At 43.3% G+C, this 26,805-nt stretch overlaps 1 protein-coding gene across 2 annotated transcripts in view; it reads left to right on the forward strand.

Annotated features, from left to right (window-relative positions):
• Window positions 1-19,127: 19,127 nt before the first annotated feature.
• Window positions 19,128-26,805, forward strand: part of LOC147633065 (ACT domain-containing protein ACR9-like) — a 45,364-nt gene continuing 37,686 nt past the window's right edge. For both annotated transcript variants that reach the window (XR_015267075.1, XM_086806063.1), the window contains exons 1-5: window positions 19,128-19,524; window positions 19,997-20,218; window positions 20,502-20,607; window positions 20,750-21,107; window positions 21,186-21,470. Coding sequence is in view for 1 of the 2 variants with exons in the window: in XM_086806063.1 (XP_086662189.1) it covers window positions 19,365-19,524; window positions 19,997-20,218; window positions 20,502-20,607; window positions 20,750-21,107; window positions 21,186-21,470 (1,131 nt within the window). In the remaining variant the exon portion in view is untranslated. The remainder of the gene's footprint in view (window positions 19,525-19,996; window positions 20,219-20,501; window positions 20,608-20,749; window positions 21,108-21,185; window positions 21,471-26,805) is intronic.

Raw genomic sequence — 26,805 nt, forward strand, 5'->3', positions numbered from 1 at the left:
CTAGTCTCTTGTCCGGATCTTCATGGTGAGGCCCCGAGTGTGGATCCCTATCCCGCGCAACAGGCTGACGCTACTTCCGTCGTCGCCAGTGCCCTCGGAGAGGGCACCACGGAGGGGGCGGGGGTTTCACAGCTGGTATCAGAGCATTGTTAAAAGCTAATAAGGACAAATGAATTCTTATCAAGAATTGTTAATAAAAACTCAGAAAGAGCATTTAGGTATTGTATTTTCATTCCTTAAACTTCATTAATGAAGAATTTTAATCAAAGAATTTGGTTTTATAGATGGAAGTTCCACACTTATCTGGTGTTCCCGACCTCACCCAATCACAAGATATGACTGCTTTCGCCTTTGAGCATCTCATCTCTTCCGCCTATAACTCGAACGAGCCGAGCCAGACTCGCGGGCCATTTTGAGGATTTATAGTTCCCTGACCCAGCGGAGAGACGACAACACAAGTGGTTTGCAGGGCAGTATGCCCATGCCTCTTGTGATGAGTGCACAATGCTGAGGCATAATATCCCTTTGACCATGACTCTGATGAGGCTGAAATTGATACATGGTGTTATTTTATATCACCCAATGCCTCAAAATTTCAAACTTTCATGCCATATCTGCAGACTCCTTAGTTACTTTATTCCTAAGAAGAAGATAGTAGCTTCCTTGGCAGTAAGGGAACATTTGTATTAGGGCATGTCTATAGCCTAGTATCGCCGTCTCATACGTCTGAGGAGATTTTGACTTCTGGACCCAAGCTGCAAAATCTATTACCAGTGGGCATATGTCATAGATCTCCAATAAGATCATTTATCTTGTTTAAGAAATTATTTTTCGAATCTCTTAAGTCTTGGGATCTCATGGACGAAATCAAAAAAAAAATTAATAATGTATCATTTTGGTAGAATCATGAGGCAAGGGAACCGTGGCCGTCAGCCAGATCCTCTCACTGATGAAGAGGAGCTTAACCCCGACGTTCACAAGACTCTTCACAGAACTCAGCCAGGACCCTTCAAAGGTGAAGGGGAGAACTTGGGCGAGGTTGTGGAGAAGTGGATTGAAGCAATGGAGGAATATTTTGATGTCATCGGATACAAAGAGAGGAGCAAAATGGCTCTCGCTAGGTTGAAAATTGTGGAAATACCCAGGGTGGCATGGAGAAACCATTGTGACACCAACCATCTAGACAGGAATACCTAGTCCTGGAATGATCTTAAAGCCTATCTAAGGAAGAGATTTTGTCTCCTCGGATTTTTAGAAACCAAGATGAATGAATTTTTAGAGCTAAATCATGGGAGCAAAACCATTGAAGAATATCACGACGCATTTGCTCTTCTCCTCAGGTACTCACCACTGCTAGATGAAGAGCAAGTTATGGCCAGGTTCATTCAGGGAGTGAACGAATCCTTAGACACACTGGTCAAGAATGCCAAACCAGTCTCCATGGCAGAAGCTATAAGAATGGCCAAGGACTTCGCCAAAGCTTTCATTGTAAAAGTCCCACCAAAGCCAGCTCTCTCATTGTTAACCCATGAGACGGACATTGAGACGTACTATGTTTTACATCATTAATTTAAATATTCTGAGTCATGGACCGGGCTTGTCGGCACCATATGTTAAGGATAAAGGGATTGGGTGATCGCCGATGAGAGGCGCACCTTGAATATCAGCAGGGTAAGGGTTAGGATCAGCGGGCCATGTATGGGCGCCCATGTGTGAACGGCCAAGTCACCTATAAGAGTCAAATGTAACCTTAAAACCCTCATTCTCATGTGTTGACTACAAGAGTGCTCTTACCTTATCCTCTTGGTTTCCTTCTTCTGTGTGTGTGTGAGAGAGAGAGAGAGAGTGAGAGAGCGATCAAGCAGTGTGTAGCGGCACGGCGGCGGCGAGGCGGTAGAGCAGCGAGCGATGGCGGCTCCTTCTTCACTGCGACGCGGGAATCCTTCAAGGCGGCGAGAATCCTTCAAGGCGGCGGTTGAGCGGTGAGTGACACACATTTTGCATTCTGTTTGAGCTTGCTTTCCTAGTTGTATGCTTGCAACCATTCGTGGCTCGCATACGGTGTTCGACAAGTCCCCAGCTACTACGACCTGTGCGGCCAAAGCGCACATTTTTGGCGCCGCTGTCGGGGAGATGCCCTGCACCAAGCTCCAGTTTGCAGCTCTCTCGGGCTGCTGCGTGAAGTTTAATTTACACTATAGGAAAGCGACTGTGTGTTTGTTGTTGAGGTGTTTCCGTATTTTGCAATCTGTTTCTGCAATTTGTCTTCTAAATTTCTGTTTCTTTTGTTATTTTTTCGCTCCGCGTATGGGCGAACGTTCTGTTATCTGGTTTTCTGCGTGTGAGGGGGGATTTTTGAATTCCCAGACCTGTGCTGCGTGCGAACTGCACCGCGGCCAAGGTTGAACCCTAGAAAGAAACCCTAGAAAACTTATCTCAAAAAATTTAAAAAAAAATAATTTCAAAAAATAAAAAAATAAAAAATAAATTTTATTTTTAAAGAAAAAAACAAACGTGTGGAGAGGAAAGATTTTTTAATTGGAGAAAAAAAATTTGAAAAGAAAAACCCTGACCCCGACCCCGACCTCGGTCTTGGTCTTTTGATATATATATATAGGAGAGTGAGCCTCCATAGCTTTCTTTCAAGTGAGAGCTTATGGAAAGTTGTGTCCTATATGTAGCCCACCCCCCAAGGAGTAAAGTGAGCATGTGTAATAAAGCCCTCACCCTTTCCTCCACAAGCAAATAGGCTTTCGCCCCTTCCCCCACCACAAGGAAACAGACTGTTTTGAGGACCACAGAGCTCTGGATAGTCGAACACGGTGCTGTAAAGCACGCTAGGACCCTTTAAACGATACGCTCGTTTCGAGCTATCACACGCTCTAGTTCAAATTCGACCATAAGTAAGGGGGTTAGAAATAGGTTAAACGGGATGCGAAACACCTAAGAAACCACTTGTGTGGGCTTCAAAGGTAGTCACCAACGCCCGTAGGGTACCCACGTCACATGCATCTACGCTCTGGTCGGGTACTAGAGCCTGAGCCACTAGAAAGTGTTTCAATTTACGTAGGCTCACACCATCCCTCCACGTTGGCATCTTGGCCTTCGCGGCTGGAACCCAAGGGAGTGCAACCCAAGATCCACGAATAGTGGATAGTGACTCGTCCTCTGACTCAGAAGCCATGGAAGGGCACCCTACCAAGAACCCTGAGGAGACAAGCCAAAACATGCTAGTTTGGGCCCCACAACCCGGATCTAGCATGTTTAGTCATCTAATAGAGACCTTTAGTAGAGCTACACGCTCTGAGCATGCGACAAGAGAAGTAAATGAAGAAGGAGGGGTAGTAGATTCGCCATTCACATCTTATGTAGACCCTACCCTCCCAAAGAGTGTCCATGTGGATATTCTACCTACTTCATTTAATGAGGGCCCTACCTGAGCTACCACCTTCCGATGCTCTTCCTAAAGTAGAGGTCCCTAGAGGAAGTCAATCCATAAGAAGTGACATTGCGTCCACTTCAAGAGAACCGTTTGGCACACCAAGTCTAGATGAGATATTTCTCAATGAAAATTGGGAATATGATCTACACACAGAGACTCCAACTGACCTATACACGGGTTACACATACCATGTAGGTTGGTTAGAAGTCCTATGATCTACATCTAGTGCCACTAATCTAGAGGAGCAACAACAAATGATATGTGAGGTCATTCATAGAATTATCCAATTTGAGAGGCAAAATAGGGGAGTGAACCTAGTTTCCACTGGCCCTATGAGATTTTTGGATACGGGCAAGGCCAAACAACCAACCCTATCACAATTGGAGACTCCCTCGGTGAGTCCCATAGACCCTTCGTATGTTGTTTCGCCTGGAGTCTCAATGCAGGTTGAGCCCACGAGTAGTAACTTTAGCTTTCCAACCTTGGCTCAACTTTCCATTAAGGAATCCACAATGCCTACCCCAATGATGAGCATAACAGAAAGTGCACCTGTTACCGCTGTAGTTAGTACGATGCCGCTACCTAGTGGAATAGTACCTACAACAGTGCGTGCCAATGCCTATCGACCCTATGTACCTATCGCTACTCATGCTCATGTAGCTCCTACGCCTCTTAGTATGCCAATGGCGTATGCTCCACGACCGCCTTATCACCACCCTTATCCAAGAGGAGCTAGGCCTAGTCACATATCATATCCTATGTCATTTGCCAACATATTCAGACCAACGCCAACTCTTATCAGCCAAGCTACCCCAGAAGTGCCTCCACCAGCTATGCCTGCTCACCTAGGTGATCTCGCAGCGTTTGCTCAGACGATCGGACGATCTATTGTGGAAAACATGCGAGGCATGCCTGAGAGAGAACCTAGAAGCAAGGCAGTACAAGTGGCTAAGCTCACTCAAAACTTCAGTGGTAACGAGGACGTTAGGAAGCACATTGAAGTCTTTGAATATGTGTGTGATTCCTTGGAAGCTCACAATGAGCTGCAAAAGTGTAAAGCCTTAGGCTTAACCTTGAGTGGGAAGGCCGGAGATTGGTATCGAACCTTAAGGGTTGAAGAGCGCACTCACTACCCCACTCTCAAGAGATTGTCCTTGAAAGAATACATACGTGAGGGTGTGCTTTGGGAAGTAGCCTCTCAACTCCAAAAAGCTGAACGCGAGGAAGGGGAGTCAGTGAGAGACTTTATAAGTCGATTGAAGCATCTAAATTCTCGCTGCACTCCCGATGAGCGCTTCAATAATAACCAACTGCTCAATAGATTCATCCGAGGATTGCACCACGAGGACATATACAATGGCCTAGTCATTAGAGGTCTTACAACGTGGGAAGCAGTCACACTGCCAATGCAATCTAGTTAGAAGACAACTTAATGATTGCAGGTAAAAAGGTATCTTCGAAGACAAAATCCGTTAGTTCGCAAGTATCTGGGCATGAGCCAATGACGATAAAACCTATTGCCAAGGAGCCCAAGATATCTGAAATGTCTATGACCGACCTTACTAAGGCTCTCCAAGAATACTTTAGGGATAATCGAGCTCCTCAAAATAGCCATATGTACCCAAGAAGAGAGCAACAATGGTGTTCGGTTTACTTAGGACCACATAGCACGAGTGAATGTCCCACATTCAGAGTCAAATTCAATGGGAATTGCAATGCATGTGGTAAGTATGGCCCCATCAATCTAAAGATTGCCTAGTACTTAAGCGAATGTTGGCAAATCAGGCACCACTAGCCTGGTCAAACACACCTCAAGTACCCGCGCTGATGCCTGCACAATCTGTCGAGCAACCGTCACAGCACAGAGTTTCGAGGAATCCGAATGTAGTCCAGTCTGTGCCGTTACCACCGCCAGTGCTAGGACCACAACCTCCACATCCAAGGATTACCCCAATAAACCAGATGGGTTGTGAGTCACATAGTGCGTGTGGGGATTATGAAGAGGAGATAGACCCCACTGCTCCATACGGGATTGATACGTTTGAAATGACTCCCCAGTACTACATGGAGGATCATTTCGGGCAAGTCAAGCCTGTATATCAAGCGGCTGCTCTCGCCACAAGAGGGCAAAACCTTAATACCTTGGCGAGGAGACCACCTCTTCAATGGTACGAGTGTGGTGGACCGCATCGTGTAGCGGAGTGCCCTAATAGGCTACAGAAGATCGCTACTTAAATGCAACCAAATCAAGGGAGCACATCGGGAATGCCGATACTTACATGTAATCGTTGTGGCATAGATCATTTGATCGCTCAATGTCCACATAATCCTAATGCACCCAAGATTACGCCATTGAATTTGGTTGAGGTCACTAACCAAGCATGAGGAACCACACCCGTTGTACCCACGAATGTAGTTACACGGTCAATGCTTCAAAATCAAAACTACATTCTTGAAGAGAGAGATACTGCATCAATCGCTCAGGCAAAGAAAAAGAAAACACGGAGGAGGAGATCGCTTAATGCCACGAGCTCCAAGCCTAGTTCAAAGACTAACATAGGGACAGGAGATGACCCCGTGTATATGAATGATCCTGAAGATGATTCCGATTCAATAGAAACCATGGGGACCAAAGCCACTACCTTAAGGGAGGAACCCACTCGGGAGCTCAATGAAGGAGAATCAAGCGAGTACATAAATAAGGGGAAACAGAAGGAAACTTCCTCTGCCCCACAACCAAGTCAGTTAATGCCCTCTCGACCACCCAAACTGACTGAGACTCCCCAAGACAAGCCACGGGGGCCAAAAAACCTCAAGAAAAAGATTGGAACTTATCCAAACCCAGTTGAGGAGATTGAACAAGTGCAACACTTAAGGGGTTTGGTGGAAGAAACACAAAGACAACTGGAGCCAAACCCGAGAAAAATCAAAATTCCAGACACAGTGTTTCCTACGCAAGTTCAGCCTCACAGGAACCATAAACCGTTAGCTATACCTAGTATCATTCGAGAAGAAAGTGAGGATAGGACATCAGGAAGTGGGCAAACACCCTTTTTGCTTGAAAGAATGTTTAGTGAGGGAATGCCTGACCCCATCGAAGAGGAAGTGATTCCATCTTAAGTCAAGGGGCGATGTCTCGAAAAGTACCGTTAAATGTGTCTAAGCTAATGGATTTCATGTCCTCTGAAATCAGAACCACGATCATATCCAAATTATACGGAGATCCTGAGCTATTCTTAGCTCTTCGGGCATTTCTCAATGGAGAACTAAAGGCAGGGCTACCACAATTTGCAAATATGGATAGACTTGACACGCTTCAAGATGAAGGGGAACATTGGGATCTACAACCCAACCTAGATGAAGACGCGGTCGTTGAAATACCTGTGAACAAGTTGGGACAATACTTTGAAGGTGACAAATCTAATGCAACCCTCCCCATTACTACCAAGGGATTAACTCTAAAGGGAATCCTTGATGGTGGTGCTGGAGTGAGCATTGTGACTAAAAACTGTTGGGAATCTATGGGAAGACCTCACCTCGAAGTCACAAACATAGTGGTTAAGATGGCAAACGGAACTATTGCTAAACCTATTGGAATGTTAAGGGACCTTAAGATCAAGGTTCTGCGATACAAGGTAAAACATACCTTCATTGTAATGGATTTCTCCAAGCATCCTATGTCATATCAAATGATCTTAGGACGTCCTTTCATGAGGGAAGCACAAATGGTGCATGACTGGTCGAAAAACCATGTCTATCTACAATTCCAGGACTCTGTCATTCGAGTTGATCTTGAGAATGGTCGTGCACATCCTTTAGGAAGCAAGGTTATCATTGATAATCGATCGGATACCACTATTCACTCCGCCCCATTAAGGTATTGTTATACATGCAAAAAAGAGACTAATGATGGGAAAGATTCTCCTTATATGGATGTCCTACCGGGTATCACTGAGTCGGATAACGTGGATTGGGTACACCTAGCGGCAACCATAGACACATGGGAAAATAGAGGCACAAGTTGGGTAACACCTGAGGGGCAAGATATGCCACCATTAGTGCCAATAAACATGATAGGTGTTATGCACTTGACTCCTGATGGTGAGAAAGTGGCAAACTCCACTGACACTGAAAGTAGCGAAGACTCTGACCAATGCAACTCTGAGTATGAATCTCAAGAAGAAACTAACTCTGAGCCTGATGGAAGGGATGAATCAAATATTCACCCAAATGTGGAAGCAAGGTGCTCAAGGCCTAGAACAGTGACCTCTTGCAGTTCATCCGAAAGTGAGGGGGACACAAGTGAAGATCGACCAAGTGAATCTGAATCTGATAGAAACAAAAATCAAAAACTTGGTAAGAAGAAAACGAGACATAAGCGCCAACGCTATCGAGCTAATGTACGCACTGCAATAAACAAGGAAAGATCCACTACAGAATGGCTTAGTTATGTAGGAGCCATTAATGCTCATCGGAAGTTAGCGGATAATTGGGGACAATACCTCCAAAGTGTCATGTGGTGTATTCCGCAACCTCATGACGTCGCCCAATTAGAAATCGAAGAGAAACCGAAACTAAGTCATACTGCGAGAAGGCGGCAAAACCAAGAGTTAGCTCAGCAACAAAAGGAGGCGGAATTGAAAGAAAAAAAACTGGCACAACAAGAACCAGTAGACTTACACCCCGCACCCGAGCATTTCAAATCATTCACCACAGGGGAACGTAAAGTGGTCTACACAAAAGCCCAACGAATGCCTACCAATGGGAGTAGCGGTGTCTACGATGGCTCTGCGGTAGTTAAGGAGATAGACTTAGCAGATCCGAGTGAGGAGTCTAAACCAATTTTTATTGCTCAAGACCTCACCAAGGCGGAAGAAGCTGCACTTACGAAGCTTCTTAAGGAATTCAAGGACATATTTGCTTGGACATATCATGATATGAAGGGTGTTCCACCCTCTGTGGTGCAACACACGATTCCAATGATTAGCACTGCTAAACCAGTCCAGCAACGTCCCTACCCAATGAATCCTAAGTACGCAAAGATTGTACAAGAGGAAATTGAAAAGCTTGTAAAATGTGGATTCATATACCCTATTGAGCACTCAGAATGGGTTTCTTCGATAGTCATCGTACCAAAGAAGAATGGGAAACTCAGAGTGTGCGTTGATCTCAAAAAGGTTAATGCAGCCACCAGAAGGGATCATTACCCCTTGCCATATTCTGAACATGTGCTTAAAAGAGTGGCAGGCAAGGAGGCATATAGCTTTTTAGATGGGTACTCGGGTTACAATCAGATCACAATTGCAGTCGAGGACCAAGCTAAAACAGCATTTATCACGGAGTTTGGAGTGTTTGCCTTTTGCGTCATGGCTTTTGGTTTGACCAATGCACCTACAACATTCCAACGATTGATAAACACGGCCTTTAAGGAATATCTAAGGGACTTCTGTGAAGCTTTCTTAGATGATCTTTGTGTTCATTCCTCTTGGGATGAGCACTTGATGTGTTTACGAAAAATATTTGAAAGGTGTAGATTATATCGCATCTCCTTGAATCCTTTCAAATGCCAATTCTGGGTTAAACACGGAGTTATCTTAGGGCATATAGTGTCCAAGAATGGGATTTTCATGGATGAGAGTAAAATCAAGGTCATTCTGGAACTGCCACCACCCACCAACTACAAGGGAGTCCAACGCTTTATGGGCCACGTTGGTTATTATCGAAGGTTTATTCTCTTCTTCGCCGAGATTGCTCGACCATTGTATAAGCTTCTCATCGAGTTTATTTGGACCGAAGAATGTGACCGTGCCTATGAGCTATTAAAGAAGGCCTTGGCGAGTGCTCCAATCTTGAGAATGCCTAACTGGGATTTACTCTTCCATGTGCATATTGATGCATCAAACTTTGCTATTGGGTGTTTAACCTGGAGAACACAAGCTAGACTACCCCATTAGCTTTGCCAGTCGCCAGTTGAACGATGCTGAGATGAACTACACCACTACGGAGCGAGAAGGGTTGGCAATGATATATGCAGTAAGGAAATTTCGTTATTACCTCCTTGCCACCAAGTTTGTTTTCTATGTGGATCATCAAGCATTGTTGTATCTGGTAAACAAACCATGCTCCACAGGAAGAATCACACGATGGCTATTGATTCTTCTTGAGTTTGATTTCACTGTTGTTGTGAGACCTGGCAAAAAACATGTTATGGCTGATCATTTGTCTCGCATACCTAATGGTGAGGCTCCTACGGGGGTTGATGATGACTTACCTGACACTTCCCTGTTCATGGTGGAGACAATGCCTGAATGGAGTGAGAAGATTGTTAACTTTTTGGTTAAAGGCTTTCCACCCAAGGAGCTTCGTAAATATTTAGCTTGAAAGCTGATCAAAGAATGCGAACCCTATTGCCTGATAGCAGGGACTCTTTATAAAAGAGGAAAGGATGACGTTCTTAGGCGTTGTGTCCGAGAGGATGAGTATCTATACATTTTGCAAGAGGCACATATGGGCGTAGCCGGTGGTCACTTCTCAGGAGACTTAACTGCGCGAAAGATCTTACAATCAGGGTATTGGTGGCCCACTATGTTCCAATATGCATCACTCTTTGTGAAGGGTTGCGATGAATGCCAACGATACAAGAAACCCCAACGAAAAGATCAGATGCCCCTACATCCAATCAAAGTAAACCAACCATTTGAAAAGTGGAGTTTGGACTTTGTAGGTCCAATTAGCCCAGCGGCTCGAAACACACAATCTCGCTATATTATTGTGGCCACTGACTATATGACCAATAAGGCAGATGCAAGGACAACAGCCAAGTTCCTCTTTGAAAAATATAATCACACGCTTCGGTTGTCCTTTTGAACTTGTGAGTGACAATGGTATGCATTTTATAAATGACGTGATTAAGGAGCTCACAACACTGTAAACTTAGGGCGCAAATGGATGATGGCCACCAAGTGCAATATCGATTGGGCAACTAGACGAGTCACAACGCAAGAACCAACACTAGGTCTAACCGCTCAAAATCCCGCACCTAAGTCATCCACTCAAATATTAGATAATGAAAAATCACAAAGTCCAGTGGCAAAACCATCTTTGATTGTTTGCCATCCCTCTAACGCTTCAACGCCAAGAGTGGAAACAGGCAAGGTGGTCTCTAAGGTTCCGCTTACTATGCCAAAGAGTATATACAAATGGGTCCCAAAAGCTTCGTTAACAGCTACTTCCCCTGCTCAATCTCGTTCAGCCACCAAGAAGCCTCGTAAAAGGAAAGCAGCTAACCACCCGAGAAAGGGCAATGTAACATCGCGATGGATCCCTAAAAAATTATTAGTAGCCCAAGGATACTACGAGGGGAATGACCAGATTTGGGTCCCTAAACATAAGCTGAATCCCTCTACATCACCTGTAAAACCTTGCAAACCAATTGTTGCCACCCTAATGACAATTCAAGACCGTGGTAAGGGAAAGGTAACAGAGTGCTCCGCACCACTTCTTCCAGAGTTAGTTTGGATTCCCAAACGATATAGATCATTACCACCTAGCTCAGGAAGGGGGGAGCCACATGAAGCTTCTAGCTCCTCATGCCAGGCACACACTCATATAGAAGCTTCTACATGCTCTACACCTACTCTTGTCAACACCCAACAAAAAACCGATGAGTCTACGTCTTCCCTTGTAAGAGTATCATCGGAAACCATTTCCTCCATTCGTCAATGGGAGCGTACACTACCATCTCTACAATTGGATGTGGCCACAAGGGTCATAAAAAGCTATCTGCCCACATCACAACCTATGACCCACTGGACAAATTGGTTCCAAGAGGCTGCAACATCATTCCAAATAATATGATCTACCCAAGGAAAGGGGGAGCATGTACTCACGCTCGACATTCTAATGCTTCCTCCTTAACCTTCTCCCCTGACCATGTAATTGCCAAATTCAAGGGGATGTATATATATAGCTTCGTACATTTAAAAAAAACAAAAACAAAAAAAACAAAAAATAGTAAAAAGAGCAAGAGCACAAAAAGAGGATAAATATCCGTATACAATCAAGAACTAGATTGACCTGTCACAAACCTGTTGATGCTATATCTGTGTTTGTAGATATGGCAGATGCACGATCATCATACACTTCATCCACTCCCACCTTTGGTGAGAGGTATCATCTGTACCTTTCTCAGATATTTCACATGTGCTATCCTATAATTGAAACTGAATGGGATCATATAGATGTACTAGCCAGAGAGGAAAATGTTGAGGAATTAGAATGGCTAATTCGCCTATTGACCATGACTGACCCCTACTCCGTAGAGGAAATATCCCCGATAGCCCAATGCTTTCCTTTTGCACAAGATGACTATCCTCGCATGATTACATTCTTGATGAGTTTATGTGGATAGGAAAATGAAAAGGAAATATCTGACAATGATGAATGGACGGATGAAACTCATGGCACTACTGAGGTTGACTTTATTTATTTGGATGATGCGGATAGAGGCTTAGCCTTAGGGCTAGAGCCAGGACTCTACAACATCCTTTTACCGTATCCTCAGTAGTAGTGTGGTGATTGGTAGGTAGGTTAGTGTTTTTAAGTTTTTTCTAGTTTGGATTCCTTAAACGAGTCTTTAATTTTTCACACTGATGTGCCTCTCAAGGTATAGTGCTTGTTAGTTGATTGTACAGGTTGAAAAGTTTGAGGTGGGTTCGCTTTCAAGTCCCGAGATAGCCGCAATGCTCATACATAAATATCTCATCAAATTGCGGGCATTTCTCTCATCGCATCAAGGAGATCTCCAAAATACAGGTGTAATTCTTCCATACCCACTCTCTTTCGTTTTTTCTGTTCAATTAATTGCATGAACTATAATGCATGACCACATGGAAATTGTCAATGTAATACTTAGTTTGTGAAGTTGCTTGACGTGCTAGTGTAAATCATTAATTAGCTTAACCTTATTGGATATATTCTTGAGAATGCATGACGTCTTTAGTTAACCTTGGAATACGATTGTCTTAGGTCTAGGGTCAAACCATCTTAATGTTTGACACCTGGCCATGTGTGTGTTGACCTCTAGGACATAGCTTTTACCCCTTTGTCGAAAGGATGTAAGACAAATTATAGTTCAGGAGCGAAGATCAAAAGAAATTTTTTTTTTTTAAAAAGAGCCTACAATAAATGGCAATACAAGTCTATGATGTGCTTTTAATGTTGGCCTATCGCCTTATTGATACTTGGTAGGCGAGGAGTATTCTACTCCACACTGATGCCTTGGTTGATAGGGGGTAGCCTTGCCTAAAGTGAGCTAATAGATTCCTGGATAATGCCTTGTGTTAAACATGGTACCAGGATCGATGTTAGTTTTGCCTTAGGAAGGTCGCCATTGTGTATAAAAATTGTCACGTGCGTAAAGAAATAAAGGCAAAAGGCTCTTGTAACTTTGATGTTTCTTGTGTCCCTAGACTCGTGGTATTAACTTGTTCTTAGAGTAGACACAGTGTGGTCATCTGTTTATTTATTAAGCTTGGTTATTTTCCTTGACTTAAGCCAGTTATTATAAACCTTGATTAACCTTTGACACCTTGCTAACTCTTGATTTACTTTCAATAATTTTAAACTTCTGTTAATTTGCTACACTAGCTCATTCATGTGACCCTTAAACTAAGTTCTCATAGCAACATCCATTGTGGTGTAACATGCTTGAATTTATACACTTTATATCTTTTGAATTCCAGCATACTTTCACTCTACTTCCCTGTTTTGCAGACGATCCACCACAACAACCCTATCGAGCTTACCATACCATAGCTTTTGAGGATGGAATCTACATCAGGAAGGGGGCATGTTAACCATGTGACGGACATTGAGACGTACTATGTTTTACGTCATTAATTTAAATATTTTGAGTCATGGGCCGAGCTTGTCGGCACCATATGTTAAGGATAAAGGGATTGGGTGATCGTCGATGAGAGGCACACCTTGAATATCAACAGGGTAAGGGTTAGGATCGGCCGGCCATGTATGGGCGCCCATGTGTGAACGACCAAGTCACCTATAAGAGTCAAATGTAACCCTAAAACCCTCATTCTCATGTGTTGAATACAAGAGTTCTCTTGCCTTATCCTCTTGGTTTCCTTCTTCTGCATGTGTGAGAGAGAGAGAGAGAGAGTGAGAGAGCGATCGAGCACTGTGTAGCGGCACGGCGGCGGCGAGGCGGTAGAGCGGCGACGGCGGCTCCTTCTTCACTGCGACGCGGGAATCCTTCAAGGCGGCGGTTGAGCGGTGAGTGACACACCTTTTGCATTTTGTTTGAGCTGGCTTTCCTGGTTGTATGCTTGCAGCCATTCGTGGCTCGCATATGGTGTTCAGCAAGTCCCCAAGCGCACACTCATCCTTCAAGAGATTCCTGACACCGGGAAGTTCTTCCAACCTTCCGCCTCCACCAAGGTCCCAACCAGAATCTGGAGTCGAGAAATTTCAGGAATGAAGAAAGACCCAAATCCGGGTACTACCAAATCAGAATCAAGGAACACGACATCCCAAAGACAACATTCAATACTTGCTATGGGCATTATGAGTTCACAGTCATGCCGTTTGAATTAACTAATGCCCCAACAACGTTTAATCGTCTTATGTAAGATATTCTCAGAGAATACTTGGATGATTTTGTTCTTGTCTTTTTTTTATGATATCTTGGTATACTCAAAGAATGCTGCAGATCATGAAGATCATGTGCGCAAGGTCTTGGAAATCCTAAGGAAACACCAACTCTTTGCAAAAAAGAGCAAGTGTTCTTTCTCTGTTGACTAGAGGGAATACTTGGGATTCATAGTATCAAAGGATGGGATTTCTCCTGACCCCGCAAAGATCTAAGCAGTCATAGATTGGCCGCCGGAACCCAAGACGGTAAAGGAGGTCAGAGGATTCCTAGGATTAACCGAATGGTATAAGATCTTTATACCCAAGTATGCTCAGATAGCATCCCCTTTAACTAACCTTCTCAAGAAGAGTACCCTTTTTCATGGACTGCAATGTGTTAGAGTGCCTTTAATAAACTGAAAACAGCCTTAGTAACCAACCCTGTCTTAAATTGCCAGATTTTACCAAACCCTTTGAGGTAGTTATTACTGATGCCAGTGGGTTTGCCTTAGGCGGTGCTCTTATACAAGAAGGTCATGCAGTGGCCTATGAATCCAAAAAACTCAAAACACATGAGAGGAATTATGTCGTCCATGACTTGGAGTTACTCTCAGTAGTTTATGCTCTGAAGTTGTGGGGACATTATCTTTTGGGATAGAGGTTCACCTTGATGAGACAGATCATCAAAGTCTGAAGTGGATCTTCACCAAAAGGGATCTCAACATGCGTCAAAGGAGATGGATGCAAACCCTGCAGGAATTCGATTTTGAAATTAAGTATCGACCGGGGAAAGAAAATGTGGTGGCAGATGCGCTCACCAGAAAATCCTCCTTGCTTGCAATTACAATGGTGTCAAATCCATTGATTAGTGAAGCAAGGGAGAAAATCATGCAGGAAAAATTCTTTGCCCCTATTGCTACTCTTCTGATGCAGGAAAGCAAGACTCCTCAGGAAATGAGTCGAGTTCTTGGGTACAAATTGGATGAAGGATGCATGTATTATAATAATCGGCTATGCATTCCCAATGATGAGGGAATAAAGGGAAGGATTCTGAGAGAAGCCAATGATAGACTGTTAGGTGGACATCCAGGGTTTATAAAAACCTATATTTCTGTGAAGAAATGATTCTTCTGGCCAAGACTCAAAAAGGATGTACTTGATCATGTGCAAAAATGCTTAATGTATCAGAGAGTCAAGGCAGAGAGAGTCAAGATGCCAGGGAAACTGCAGCCTCTAGACATTCCACAGATGAAGTGGGAATGTATCAGTATGGAATTTGTCACTGGATTACCTTCAGTACAATTAGGTCACAAGTCCGTTTTTGTGGTAGTTGACAGACTAACCAAAGTTGCCCATCTGATTCCAGTGAAAGAAACATACACTGCATTGGATGTTGCCAGAGTTTTCCTTAAAGAGATCTTTAGATTGCATGGCTTACCTAGGAGAATAGTAAGTGACAAAGATTCCAAATTCACATTGAAATTCTGGACTGGATTCTTCGAAGCAGTAGGAACTTTCTTGGATCTCAGCATAGCCTATCACCCCAAAACAGATGGCCAGACTAAAACAGTGAACCAGGTAATAGAAGATATCCTTGAGTTATGCTTGAGTCATGCTGCGGGGCAAGGAACCCAAGAAGTGGTTAAGCCATTTGCATCTGGTTGAATTGGCTTACAACGCTTCTTATCATCGAAGCATTGGGATGAGTCCTTTCAAAGCTTTTCATAAAAGATCTTATTTCTACCTGTTTTGGCCTAGAGAGAGAAAATATTCTAGAGAGAGATAATTCAGTTTTTGGATATCTTTGGATGGAAAAATATCCCTTCTTATTAAAATAAATGCCCCCAAAACAGAAGTTTAAAAAGAAATTCCTAAGGTGCATTAGAAATAAATTATAATGTGCACAAAAGACCTTAGCCTAAGGACCCCTATTTTCAGAAAATTTTAGATTAAGGTCCAAAAAAGGTTTGACAGGCCAATGAGATTAATCCAAATGTAGGGAGGAGATAAATTTAAGAATAAAAGAAAAACCTTCCAAAAATGAGTAAATGCTCACATAAGATGAAGAGTGGACTAAGGACCAAAGAAAAGAATTAAAAAATTAAATTTTGACACCTCAGTGTGAGGATCTCCCCTCATGAAGTAGGCACCTTTTTCTCATCATTACCCCAATTTTTAATCAATAAAATGAGATATTTTTATCTCTCTTCTCTCCTGTTTCAAAACTAGATCCAAAAAGTAAGCTGAACTGACCCAAAAATGGTCAAAAATTGACCAAACTCATCTAGAAAATTCTAGAATCAGTTTGCTTGGTTAGAGGCTCACTTTTTCCTATAAATAGAAGCCTCCCTCTTTTGTAAAAGCTTAATGGTATTTATGCACTGTTACTCTACTCATGTCCTAAGCCATATACATTGAATTTTTTTAATAATTCAAAATTTTTGGCCTAATCCTCTCCAAAGTGAATTGGTGGCCACTATTGCTTCAAACAAGAGTAGAACCCTCAGTCCCTCAAGCCAAAGGAGAGCTTACAAGCTCCATGTAAGCTAATTTTCTTACTTTGTTTATATTTTACAAATGATTGAATTAAATTCAAATGCTATGCCTTGATGAAAAGGCCACCCCCTTCTCTTCTTTACATTCCAACTTTTCTTAATCCTAGAAAGATTAACTAAGTGATTAATTAAACTCTTCTTATTGTTTACTCTCTTGAATTTAGAAAATTGTGTAGATTAGAGTTCTACAATTCTAAATTGGGTTAATTAAGTTAAGTGAAGAAAGATAAAAATGAGAAATGGTCAGCCATACAAAGGAGGTTATGGCAAAATTTTCTAAAATTTTAAGAAAAAGAAAGTTTGTTTTTATGTTATTCCAAAAGAGTAAAACATCTTGCCTGTATATCTGAGCGCCCCACAACTTGGACATTCTGCAAGATGTGTGTATTCGTGTCGTTAGAAGATAAAATCGTTGGGACAAGCATGAATACAATCGTAGTCCATGCCAATTGTACTTATTAACAATCTTTTGGCCCCATTTGACAGTTGATATCGCCTTGACTAACCATTTTCATATGCTAAAGTAGCCTTGCTGTTTGCTGTATCACCCATCTAGTAACCCTCCCACTTAGAGCCACTAGAGAGATACCGACTCTCGTTGTGTTTGTTTTAAGTTAAGTTATAGCCTCTATTGTAAGGATTTGGGCTTCCATGGTTTTGTTCAAGTTTGCTCTTTTTTGCTTTGGCTAGGATACCCTCCTCCCTATGTGTCGTTTTTATATTCTTGTTAAATTACACTAGGGCAATGTTCAACCGATTGGAGGAGCTCCTTATGCTTTCGATCCTTCCATTGTAGCTTGAGAGTTCCATCTTCGGACACACATTGGTATTTATAGGGCTTGTATTGTTAAGAAAAACCTTAAAAAAGATAACTTATCTTGGGTCATTGCATTCCTCTTTCCCAACATTATAAGATGGGTGTCGTGTCTTATTACACACATACAAACCAATAATAAGATGATAATGGAATTTCTTTTAAAAATGGATGGGTGGGGCTTCAAACATCCAAACAACTTATTATACATTGGAATTTATTTGAAACTTATTACTTTGTCGTGGAAATGCAGGCCCAGGGATGGGTAGTTAGGGATGAGTACCCAAGTTGTGAGGGCTTTTACACATTAGTGTGCACTCCCACACTATAAATAAGGGGAGCCCTTAGATTAACCGTCCAATCTTGAAGTGCATAGACACTTCTCCATGATGAACATTTTTTAGATCCTAGTCAACACAACCACCTCAAGCCCATCATTTTCTTTGCTTGGATGGACATTGGATAAGCGGTCAATCAAATGTTCTCTCCAAGATTAAGCAAGGTAATGTATAAATAGTTTTTGGATTAGGTTGTAGGCTTGTAGCTTGTCACATAAGCAATTAATTCTTTTTCATCCAATCACATTTTTTCCTAGGCAAATGCATATAACTCTTGGGTTCTAGTAGGCTCGAGCTTTGCCTAGCCATTTCATGATCCAATCACGATCTAATAATTAATCCTAGGTAAGGAGCTTGTGGCTAGACTAGCCTCACCACTATCTTCCACCACGAGGTCTTAAAGACCCTTGTTAGGTGACATCAATGGATAGCATTGATCAAAATCTCGACGCACTTTTTTGGTCGTCAAATAAAGTAAACTAGGGTGAATAAAGTAAACTATAAAAAATTGGAAAAATTTCACTTTCATGGTTTTCTTCCTAGTTTACTAAGTGGGCATAGTTTACTTCCTAGTTTACTCAGCACTTCCTAGTTTACTTCGTAGTTTACATCATGGGATGAGGGTGAATTTGGGTTTGGGACTTAGAAAAATTTGGAGCAAGATGCTATGTGCAAAAGAGGATTTGAACTTGAGGCCTTATGTCACCAATGGAAACATCTTACCGTTACTCTATACCTTCAAGCAATGGAAAGAACTATATAGTTTCAAGGCATTATATTCTATGTTTTCATCCCTAGTTTACTTGTCCTAGTTTACTTTCCCTAGTTTACTTTATTCGACGGCCGAAAAAAGGTGTCACGATTTTGATCAATGCCATCCATTGATGCCACTTGACAAGGGTCTTTAAGACCCCTGTGAGGTTGAGTGCTACTCAATGCAACTAATCATGGTCCAATAGCTTGATGTGATGTACTTTTCACTATGTTGATAATAAAATATTGTACTTTCCTCTCAAAAGAGAAGCAAGTAAACTCTAGTTTTCATAGACAATCTACAAACTATATACAACATTTTTGTATAGTGTACTTTCTTCATTCCAATGTTCATGCAAACTATATACAATGGACCTATGGAAATTTTAGTTTCTCCATTTTCAAAATTTGGAAAAGCCAAGTCATCTAGTTATATTTTAGCTCGAAAGTCAAATTCTCAAGATAAACTTAGTTTCTCAATTTTCAAAAATTTGGAAAATGTAAGGTATATTTTAGCTCGAAAATCTATTGAAGGCTATTTTTTTAAAAGGCTTCAACTTCCATGTTGTTTGAATACTATTACGCCAATGAATAATTATTGGCAGTTTACAGTTATGTGCCCTGAGCAGCATCAGTACAGCTCATGGCAGGGTTGGTAATAGACGGTCAAGGAAAAGGGCCCCTCATGGCCTCATCTTTCACCAGGAAAAGGCCCCTCCAAACCACTTCTTCAGCCCGAACAGGAAGACGGTGCAGGCTCCAGATTATCGTGGCAGAGATAGGGTTTCTGCCGAGAGGGTTGGAAGACTGGTCTCATGGGATTGAGCAGCACCGACGATAACATTGTGGTCATCCAGCTTGGCCAGCAGCACGGCGACCCCAGCGTCATCTCCATCAATTGCCCTGATCAGCCTGGCCTCGCCTGCGACCTTGCCCGCGTCCTCTTCGAATTTGGCCTCTCTGTCGTCAAAGGAGGTAAGCGATTCAGGAATTACTACATGACATTTTAGCGTTCCTCCTTCGTGAAGATAGCAGAATTAGGGTTTCTAGGCGAGCTTAATTAACCAATTTCGGGGCTGTGAGCTTGCTAAGGATTTTGAAGGTAGATTTAGGGTTTCTAAGTGGGTGATTAGGCTCGATTTGTTTTCAAGGTGGAATCAGGATCTACAGATTTTTTTCTCAGGGTAGAAGCATAACCATGTTTTTTAATCTTTCCGATAAGATTGCAAAGGAATTTCAGTTCAAACTAGAGTTTCTTTTCTGCAATGCAGTGAAAGAGAGCGTTTAGGTTCCCGTGGGCTTCTTTTTTGTGGGAAAGACAATAAGCGCTTTCTCTAGGCCCTGAGGATGGCTCTGAACTAGGGTTTCTTCTTCTTGTCTGTTGCAGTTTGTTTGAAAGCTGGACTATTAGACTGAACTGTTTCTTCTTACTCTTCTCTGCCTGTAGATTTGTCGAAAGATGGCCAATGGTGTCTCGTTATATTTTGGGTGACTCCGAGAGACGAGACTTTCCAGTCTAGAAAATGGGCGATGCTGAAGAAACGCCTTGTTTCTGCATGCCCTTCTATGAGATCTCGTCTGTTGATGCCCCTCATGTCCCAGCCCAAATCCAAGCAAGAAGTCTATGTTCTGCAAACCCGGTCACCAGATCGTCTTGGTCTTTTGAATGGTAGGCTTGGTGTTGCAATCCTTTTAGTGTGTTGCTCTATGAACAACAGTATGCATACATGCACACATGCCTGCATACATAACACACACGCACATATATACATATATACTCCTCCATACATAGTTGCATAACAAACATACATACATAGTTTCATAACAAACATACATACATATATACGTACATTTACACATACCTACATACATGCATGCATCACATACATACATACATACATACATACACTCATGGACATTGCGATCAACCTTCTTTTACATGTTTGTCTCAGATGTGGCTGACACTCTCTGGGACCTTGAGCTCTCAATCCACAGAATGAAGGCCACCATCAGCCCTGATGATAGAGCTGTGAATCTCTTCTACCTCACTGATATCAGGTTCATCTTTTCATCATCTCTTACACTTGAGGTCTAAGTTTTTTTCTCCTTGGATGGCTTATGATAGATAGACTTTGTTCGGCTATGTAAAAATAAAAACAAACACACACACACACACACACACACACACACACACACGCAGGGAAATGCTCCATGAGAAGAGGAGGCAAGAGATCCTATGTGATCGTTTGAAGGCTGTTCTTGGAGAGGTCACTACTAGCTGTGAAGTCGTGCATGCGGGACCAGAGTGGGGAGGGCTTGAATGCTCACTGCATTCTGGCCTTCCTTCTTTCATGTCAGATGATATTTTCAGCAAAAAACATGCAGAATCAGAACCAGAATTGAGAAAAACAGGCGGTCTCACAGCTCTTCCCCCAAAAGTCTCTGTTATGTTGGATAATTCCCTCAGCCCTGCACACTCTCTGCTGCAAATTTCATGCAAAGACCGGAGGGGTCTCCTGTATGACTGCATGAGGACATTGAAGGATTTTCAAATCCAGGTGAGATTTTTGGGAATCTACATAGCAGCAAGACAAAGCTCTGACTAAATGGTGTTTTGCATTTTCTTTTTTCAACAGGTTTCCTTTGGCCGACTTGCAACCAACTCGAAAGGGTGTGGAGACATTGACCTGTTCATTCTACAAGGAGATGGTAAAAAGATTGTAGATCCTCAAAAGCAAAAGCTGCTTTGCTGCCGCCTGGAGTCAGAAATTGTGCACCCAATCAGGGTAATAGTTGGGAACAGAGGTCCAGATACAGAATTACTGGTTGCCGCTCCCATAGAGCTGAGTGGATGTGGTCGGCCGAGAGTCTTATATGATACAACTTCAATCCTCAAGAACCTCAATATGGGCATCTTTAAGGTATTCATATACTGTTTGGCTCTATATGTATGTATGTGATGTGGTGTGTGTGTGTGTGTGTGTGTGATATACCTCCTGGCTGGTTTCTGGAAACTTCCTCTGTTCGTGCGTGTGGCTTGATGCAATGAAGCACCCTAGGTATGTGCTAACCCTGAGAAATATAAAAAGCTGAGACGCGCACATATGCATCTCCTTCAGACTCATTCTTAGGTTCTGAAGAAGCCTCCTTCTCGGACTGCTCCTCCAATGTCCTTGGGCAATCCTTTGCGATATGCACGGTGGAGTCACACTTGAAACATTGATCGGCCCAGTCTCTCGGCTCGGAACAACTCCTGAGAGAGTCGTGTCCATGACACTCCCCCACTAGAACTGTCGTTCTTCTCCATGGCCTGAATAACTCCCGCTTGTGGAATCTCCTTGTCCTTTTGTTGTTGGACTTTTTTATGAATCCCAGACTTGGAACTCTCTTGTGTCTCGAGGGTAGTAGCCATACATACCGCATCTGGTTGAGAGATTGCGGGGACAGAGTACACACACATTTGCGTGTATGAATAGTAGGTCACATGGTTGTAGTCGATGTTTTTACTCAGCCATATCCATTGTACTAGAGATTCAGTTGTATTACTTCTTTCTTGTACATAATATAGACAATAGTTTAGGACTCGTGTGTGCTGTGTGTGATTCCATGCACTCTCCTTTCTATCTTCGAAAACCCTAGCACATAGGCACAAGGGTTCTATAGATAGTATCAGAGAGCAGTCAACGCACAAGGTGCCAAAAAAGAAAAAAATTGCAAGTTCACTAGGTGGATAGGGGGTAGTCCCCAATCTCCAAGAGTGGCACAAGTCTAGGTTTGGAAAAAGTAATTATTTGGGTTCTTTCTAGTATTTGTGGCTTCCCTATCCTACTTACGCTTTCTCAGTGTGAGGCTTTCATCCTTGGCCATCATTCTTTACCCTTGGTTTTGGGTATCTTGTTATGGACCCCACAAAGCTTGTAGATTTACTTCTAGGTCTCTGTCTCAATCGGAGAGAGTTAGCACCTCATTCTTCGGGGTTTGGTGTTTATCGAGGCTCGTGGTTCTCAGCAAGGGCTTGATGATTTCGAGGGTGAAACTTTCCGGAGGAGGGTTTTTCACTCCTTCCGATGCAAGTAGGGATGCCCTAGAGCCTTGCTCCCGGTTTGGCGAAACTTCTCAGAGGAGGGTTTTTTCTCTCCTTTGGATGCAGGTAGGGATGTACTAGACGAGAGCCTTGCTCTTGGTATGGCAGTCATTATTCTATACTTGTGCCTAGTTAGCATGAGCAACATTGTTTGCATCATCGACACTTTCCTTCGCAGTGTCATGACCCTGTGAAAGTGGAACAGCACAAGTGTGGGCATGGTGGTTGGTGAGCAAGATAAATCTTTACTGATTCACATTTGGGTTCCTGGACAAATAGAAATATAGTGGACATCCTCAAGTGTGAAGGGGGACCAAGGACATTAATATTTTTAATGTTTCAACCTTGGGTGGCCCCTAAGCATAAGTGACCCTTAGTAAGTTTGATAAACTTGAGAAAGGGGCCACTAGGATATTTTTGGGGAAAAGAGGCAACTCCACTTTGGGAGGTACACGCCTCTCTCTTCTCTCTCTCTCTTGCTTTTGGAGGGGTCGTGCAAGCTACCTGCGTGGAGGAGAAGAGAAAAAGAGTTGACTGGCTGCATAGAGTGTGGCTGCTGGATTTGCTGCGTGAAGAACAGGCTGTACAGAATACAGGCCATACAGAACCTGGCCGTACAGACCAGGTGGTTGCAGGCCGTACAACATTGGTGGTTGCTGCCCGTACAGAGCAGGCGACAACAGGTACAGTGGTACGGGTGCTGCAGGGTCAGGCGAATACTGTGCAGGTTGGCTACAACCCGTACAGAGCAGGTGGTTGCAGACCGTACAGAGACAGTCCCTCTGGTGCAGAACCACGCATTGAAATTGGTAAGCTCTGAACTTATCAATCTTTCTTTCTTTCCACTAGCTTATGTCTGCCGCCGCAGAGTTGTTTCATCTGGCCCCTTGTGAGAGGAGGGGTATGGCAGTTTGAAGGGTGGAAACAGAGATTGGACAGTGGATGTGTATTTGAACTGAGTTTGAAACCATGTTCATGGAACAGCCAGATGTGTGCTCAAGGCTACCCTGTTGAATTGTCTTGGTTGATTAGAGGGAAGCACAGTGTGTTGCTTTTGTGGGACACAGATCTGTGTGTGAATCCTCTGTGCTAAGAGGTCTTGAGGGCTGCCAAATTGGACACGCAGGTTTACTCTCCTGGACTGGCTTTGTTGTACTCAGTTATACATTTCATTGATTTGAATAAAGAAATATCGAAAGGGGCGCCAAGCTTTGGGGCCAACAGGTGTCGATTTCCTTTCACTTCTGGAGCATTCTAGCTCTTGTTAAATTTGTTATTTATCTGGACTACAATTGGATAGGTGACTGCTAGTCTACCGCACTTTGGTTTCTACCAGAGGCCGGTTTCAAGGTTCCGTTTGTTAGACATCATCCCCTACTTGCTGGCTTCCTATTTGGTGTCCTATTTTAGCCTCTAGGGCTGACCATGTTAGTCATAGGGGCTGGTCACCCCTTACTCATATTTTACCCATATTTATTCCCCATTTTATGGTCTTGGGATTTTCCCCAGTCGTGGAGGTCTTTTATCCCTAGTCGGCTGCCTTCATGTAGAGGTATATATAGCCGGCATGCCTCCCTCATATTTTACTGCTTGCATTGCTTGCCTAGCTTGTCTAGGTGCAGTCCCTCACTTACGAGGTTCTCCCCTTTTGCTCGGGACATGTATTCCTTTTGGTGATGATATTGAGAGCAGGTTCTCACCTGTGTTTCTTCTGCATCTTTCTCTCTCTCTCTCCCTCCTGTGTTTCCACTTTCCCTTCTTCCGCCGCACATTCTATCATGGTATCAGAGCGCCGGTGATTTTCAGCGTTGGATGCTCCCTCCTATACCTCTTCATATCTGCGTTTATTTCGCCCCTGGACAGACCTGCGTTTTTGTGTTTTCAGCAAGGGCAGCAGCACATAGATTGCTGCGTTTTCTTCAGGTGGCTGTCTACAGCAGTTTTCAGCAGTTCTCAGCATTCATACCCCCCCCCCCCCCTGTAGTGCTGGTCGCCTGTTTTGTACAGGCCAACAGCAGCATATTTGCTGCGTTTTTTTCTTCTACAGGTTTCTGATGCTGATTTGCTGATCTGAGGCTTGGGTGTACCTATTTCTTCAGCGTTTCCATATTCAGCCCCTTATACCTCTGAGTTTTCAGATTTGCAGCCATGGTTGCTGCGTTTTTTTCTGAACCGATCTTGTTGGTAGCTCTACCTTCAACAACTAGGCTTCATCTGTTGGGCCCGAGGTACCTTCTCTTCAGCTTTTTTCCTCATAGGAGGTGTGGACACTGGTTGGCCTGAATTTTCAGGTTTGTAGCCCTTGTTTGGCTGCGTTTTCTTCTCCAGTGGACACAGATCACTTGCAGAGGGGGTTTCTTGATTGGATTGTGGCTTTGGAGGCAGTTTGGTACTTGAGGAGGATTCTGAATTTCAGATTTCAGTCAACGTTTTGCTGATTTTGGAGCATCTATACGTGTGTTTTGTTCCTGGCCTACACGGTTTCCTGGTTTCTACATGTTCCCTGCCTTCTGTTGGCAGTGGAGTGCTATTTTTTGCTGGATAGCAGTGTTTTTGGCTGCGTTTTGCTTCCCATAGGAGTTTTCTACACTCTGAGGGGGCCCTTCTCCAGCTACTTCACTTGAGGATCAGTTTCGGGAGCTGTGTTGTATCTGTGGAGACATTCTTCTTTGACAGGAGTTTACAGTTATTTGGAGGAGAGCAGTGATCTTTTCAGAGATCCTGAGCAGAGTTTATTTTGTCCGAGCTTGTGTTCTTTGCATTATTTGCAGAACAAGGAGGTTGTTTTGCCCTTTTGCGGTGTGATCCTTTCACATGGATCTTTTATCTATTGCGGATTCTTGGGATCTGGTTCTACTTCTGGAACAGTCTTCTGCTATCTGTGATGCTTTTGAGGACTTTGTTGCCACTGCAGTTTATATTCCTGCTTCCCTTCCTCATTGTGAGGAGTCTACCTCTGCCTCTCTTTGTGATGCTTCTGAGGATGCCTCTCCCCCTGCCAGTTCTGATGGCTTGTTGTTTTGGAGGATGCTTTTTTTTGGACCCGGTGGAATGCTATGGATCTGTGGTTGCTAACCGTGCGCCTGGGACACAGTGGTACTTTCAGAGTTTTTTTTGGATTTGGATCAGAATCAGGTTGGGCTTGTACCAGTCCGACGATATCATTTTTCAGAGGGGGATGTGGAGTCCTTTCATCTTGCGATGTCCACCTCAATGGCGTGTACTTATGTACAGCATTGGGCAACTCATGTTATGGAGTTTGAGCAGATGGATCCCATATTTTCTACAGAGTCTTTACATCTTGCGATACCGACCTTTTCAGAGGATGCTTTTATATAGCATTTGGCTACTCTTGGTACAGAGTTGGAGCAGATTGACTCTATTTCTTTTGAGGGTTCCAGTGAGGAGCAGTTTGCTTCTCCCAGGATTGATTATATACAAGATCTGATCTTGGTTGGTTTTGAGGTTTTTCATACCTTCTCCAAGCTGGATACACGACATTCGACTTCGGGGAGTGTTCTTACACTTGGGTTTGGAACCATTATTTGGAGCAGCACGTGACAGCCTCTATGGTTGTTTTCTTCCAGAGGAATGGTGTACCTGGCAACTTGTTCTGTTGCTTTTGCCGCTGAGTTGCTGAGGAGATTGCTTGTGGAGCTTTCTTGGTACTTGTTTCTGCAGTCTTTCATCTTTGATCGAGGACGGCGTCTCTGGCTTCTTGGAGTTTGCTCAGCATCCGGTGCTGAGAGGGGGTGTTAGACATCATCCCCTACTTGCTGGCTTCCTATATGGTGTCCTATTTTAGCCTCTAGGGCTGACCATGTTAGTCATAGGGGCTGGTCACCCCTCACTCATATTTTATCCATATTTATTCCCCATTTTATGGTCTTGGGATTTTCCCCAGTCGTGGAGGTCTTTTATCCCTAGTCGGCTGCCTTCATGTAGAGGTATATATAGCTCCCTCATATTTTACTGCTTGCATTGCTTGCCTAGCTTGTCTAGGTGCAGTCCCTCACTTACGAGGTTCTCCCCTTTTGCTCGGGACATGTATTCCTTTTGGTGATGATATTGAGAGCAGGTTCTCACCTGTGTTTCTTTTGCATCTCTCTCTCTCTCTCCCTCCTGTGTTTCCACTTTCCCTTCTTCCGCTGCACATTCTATCACCGTTGCCG

This window comes from Cibotium barometz, chromosome 12 (genome assembly GCF_041138505.1).
Source record: "Cibotium barometz isolate CiBa-2024 chromosome 12, ASM4113850v1, whole genome shotgun sequence".
In the NCBI taxonomy this organism is placed as follows: Eukaryota; Viridiplantae; Streptophyta; class Polypodiopsida; order Cyatheales; family Cibotiaceae; genus Cibotium; species Cibotium barometz.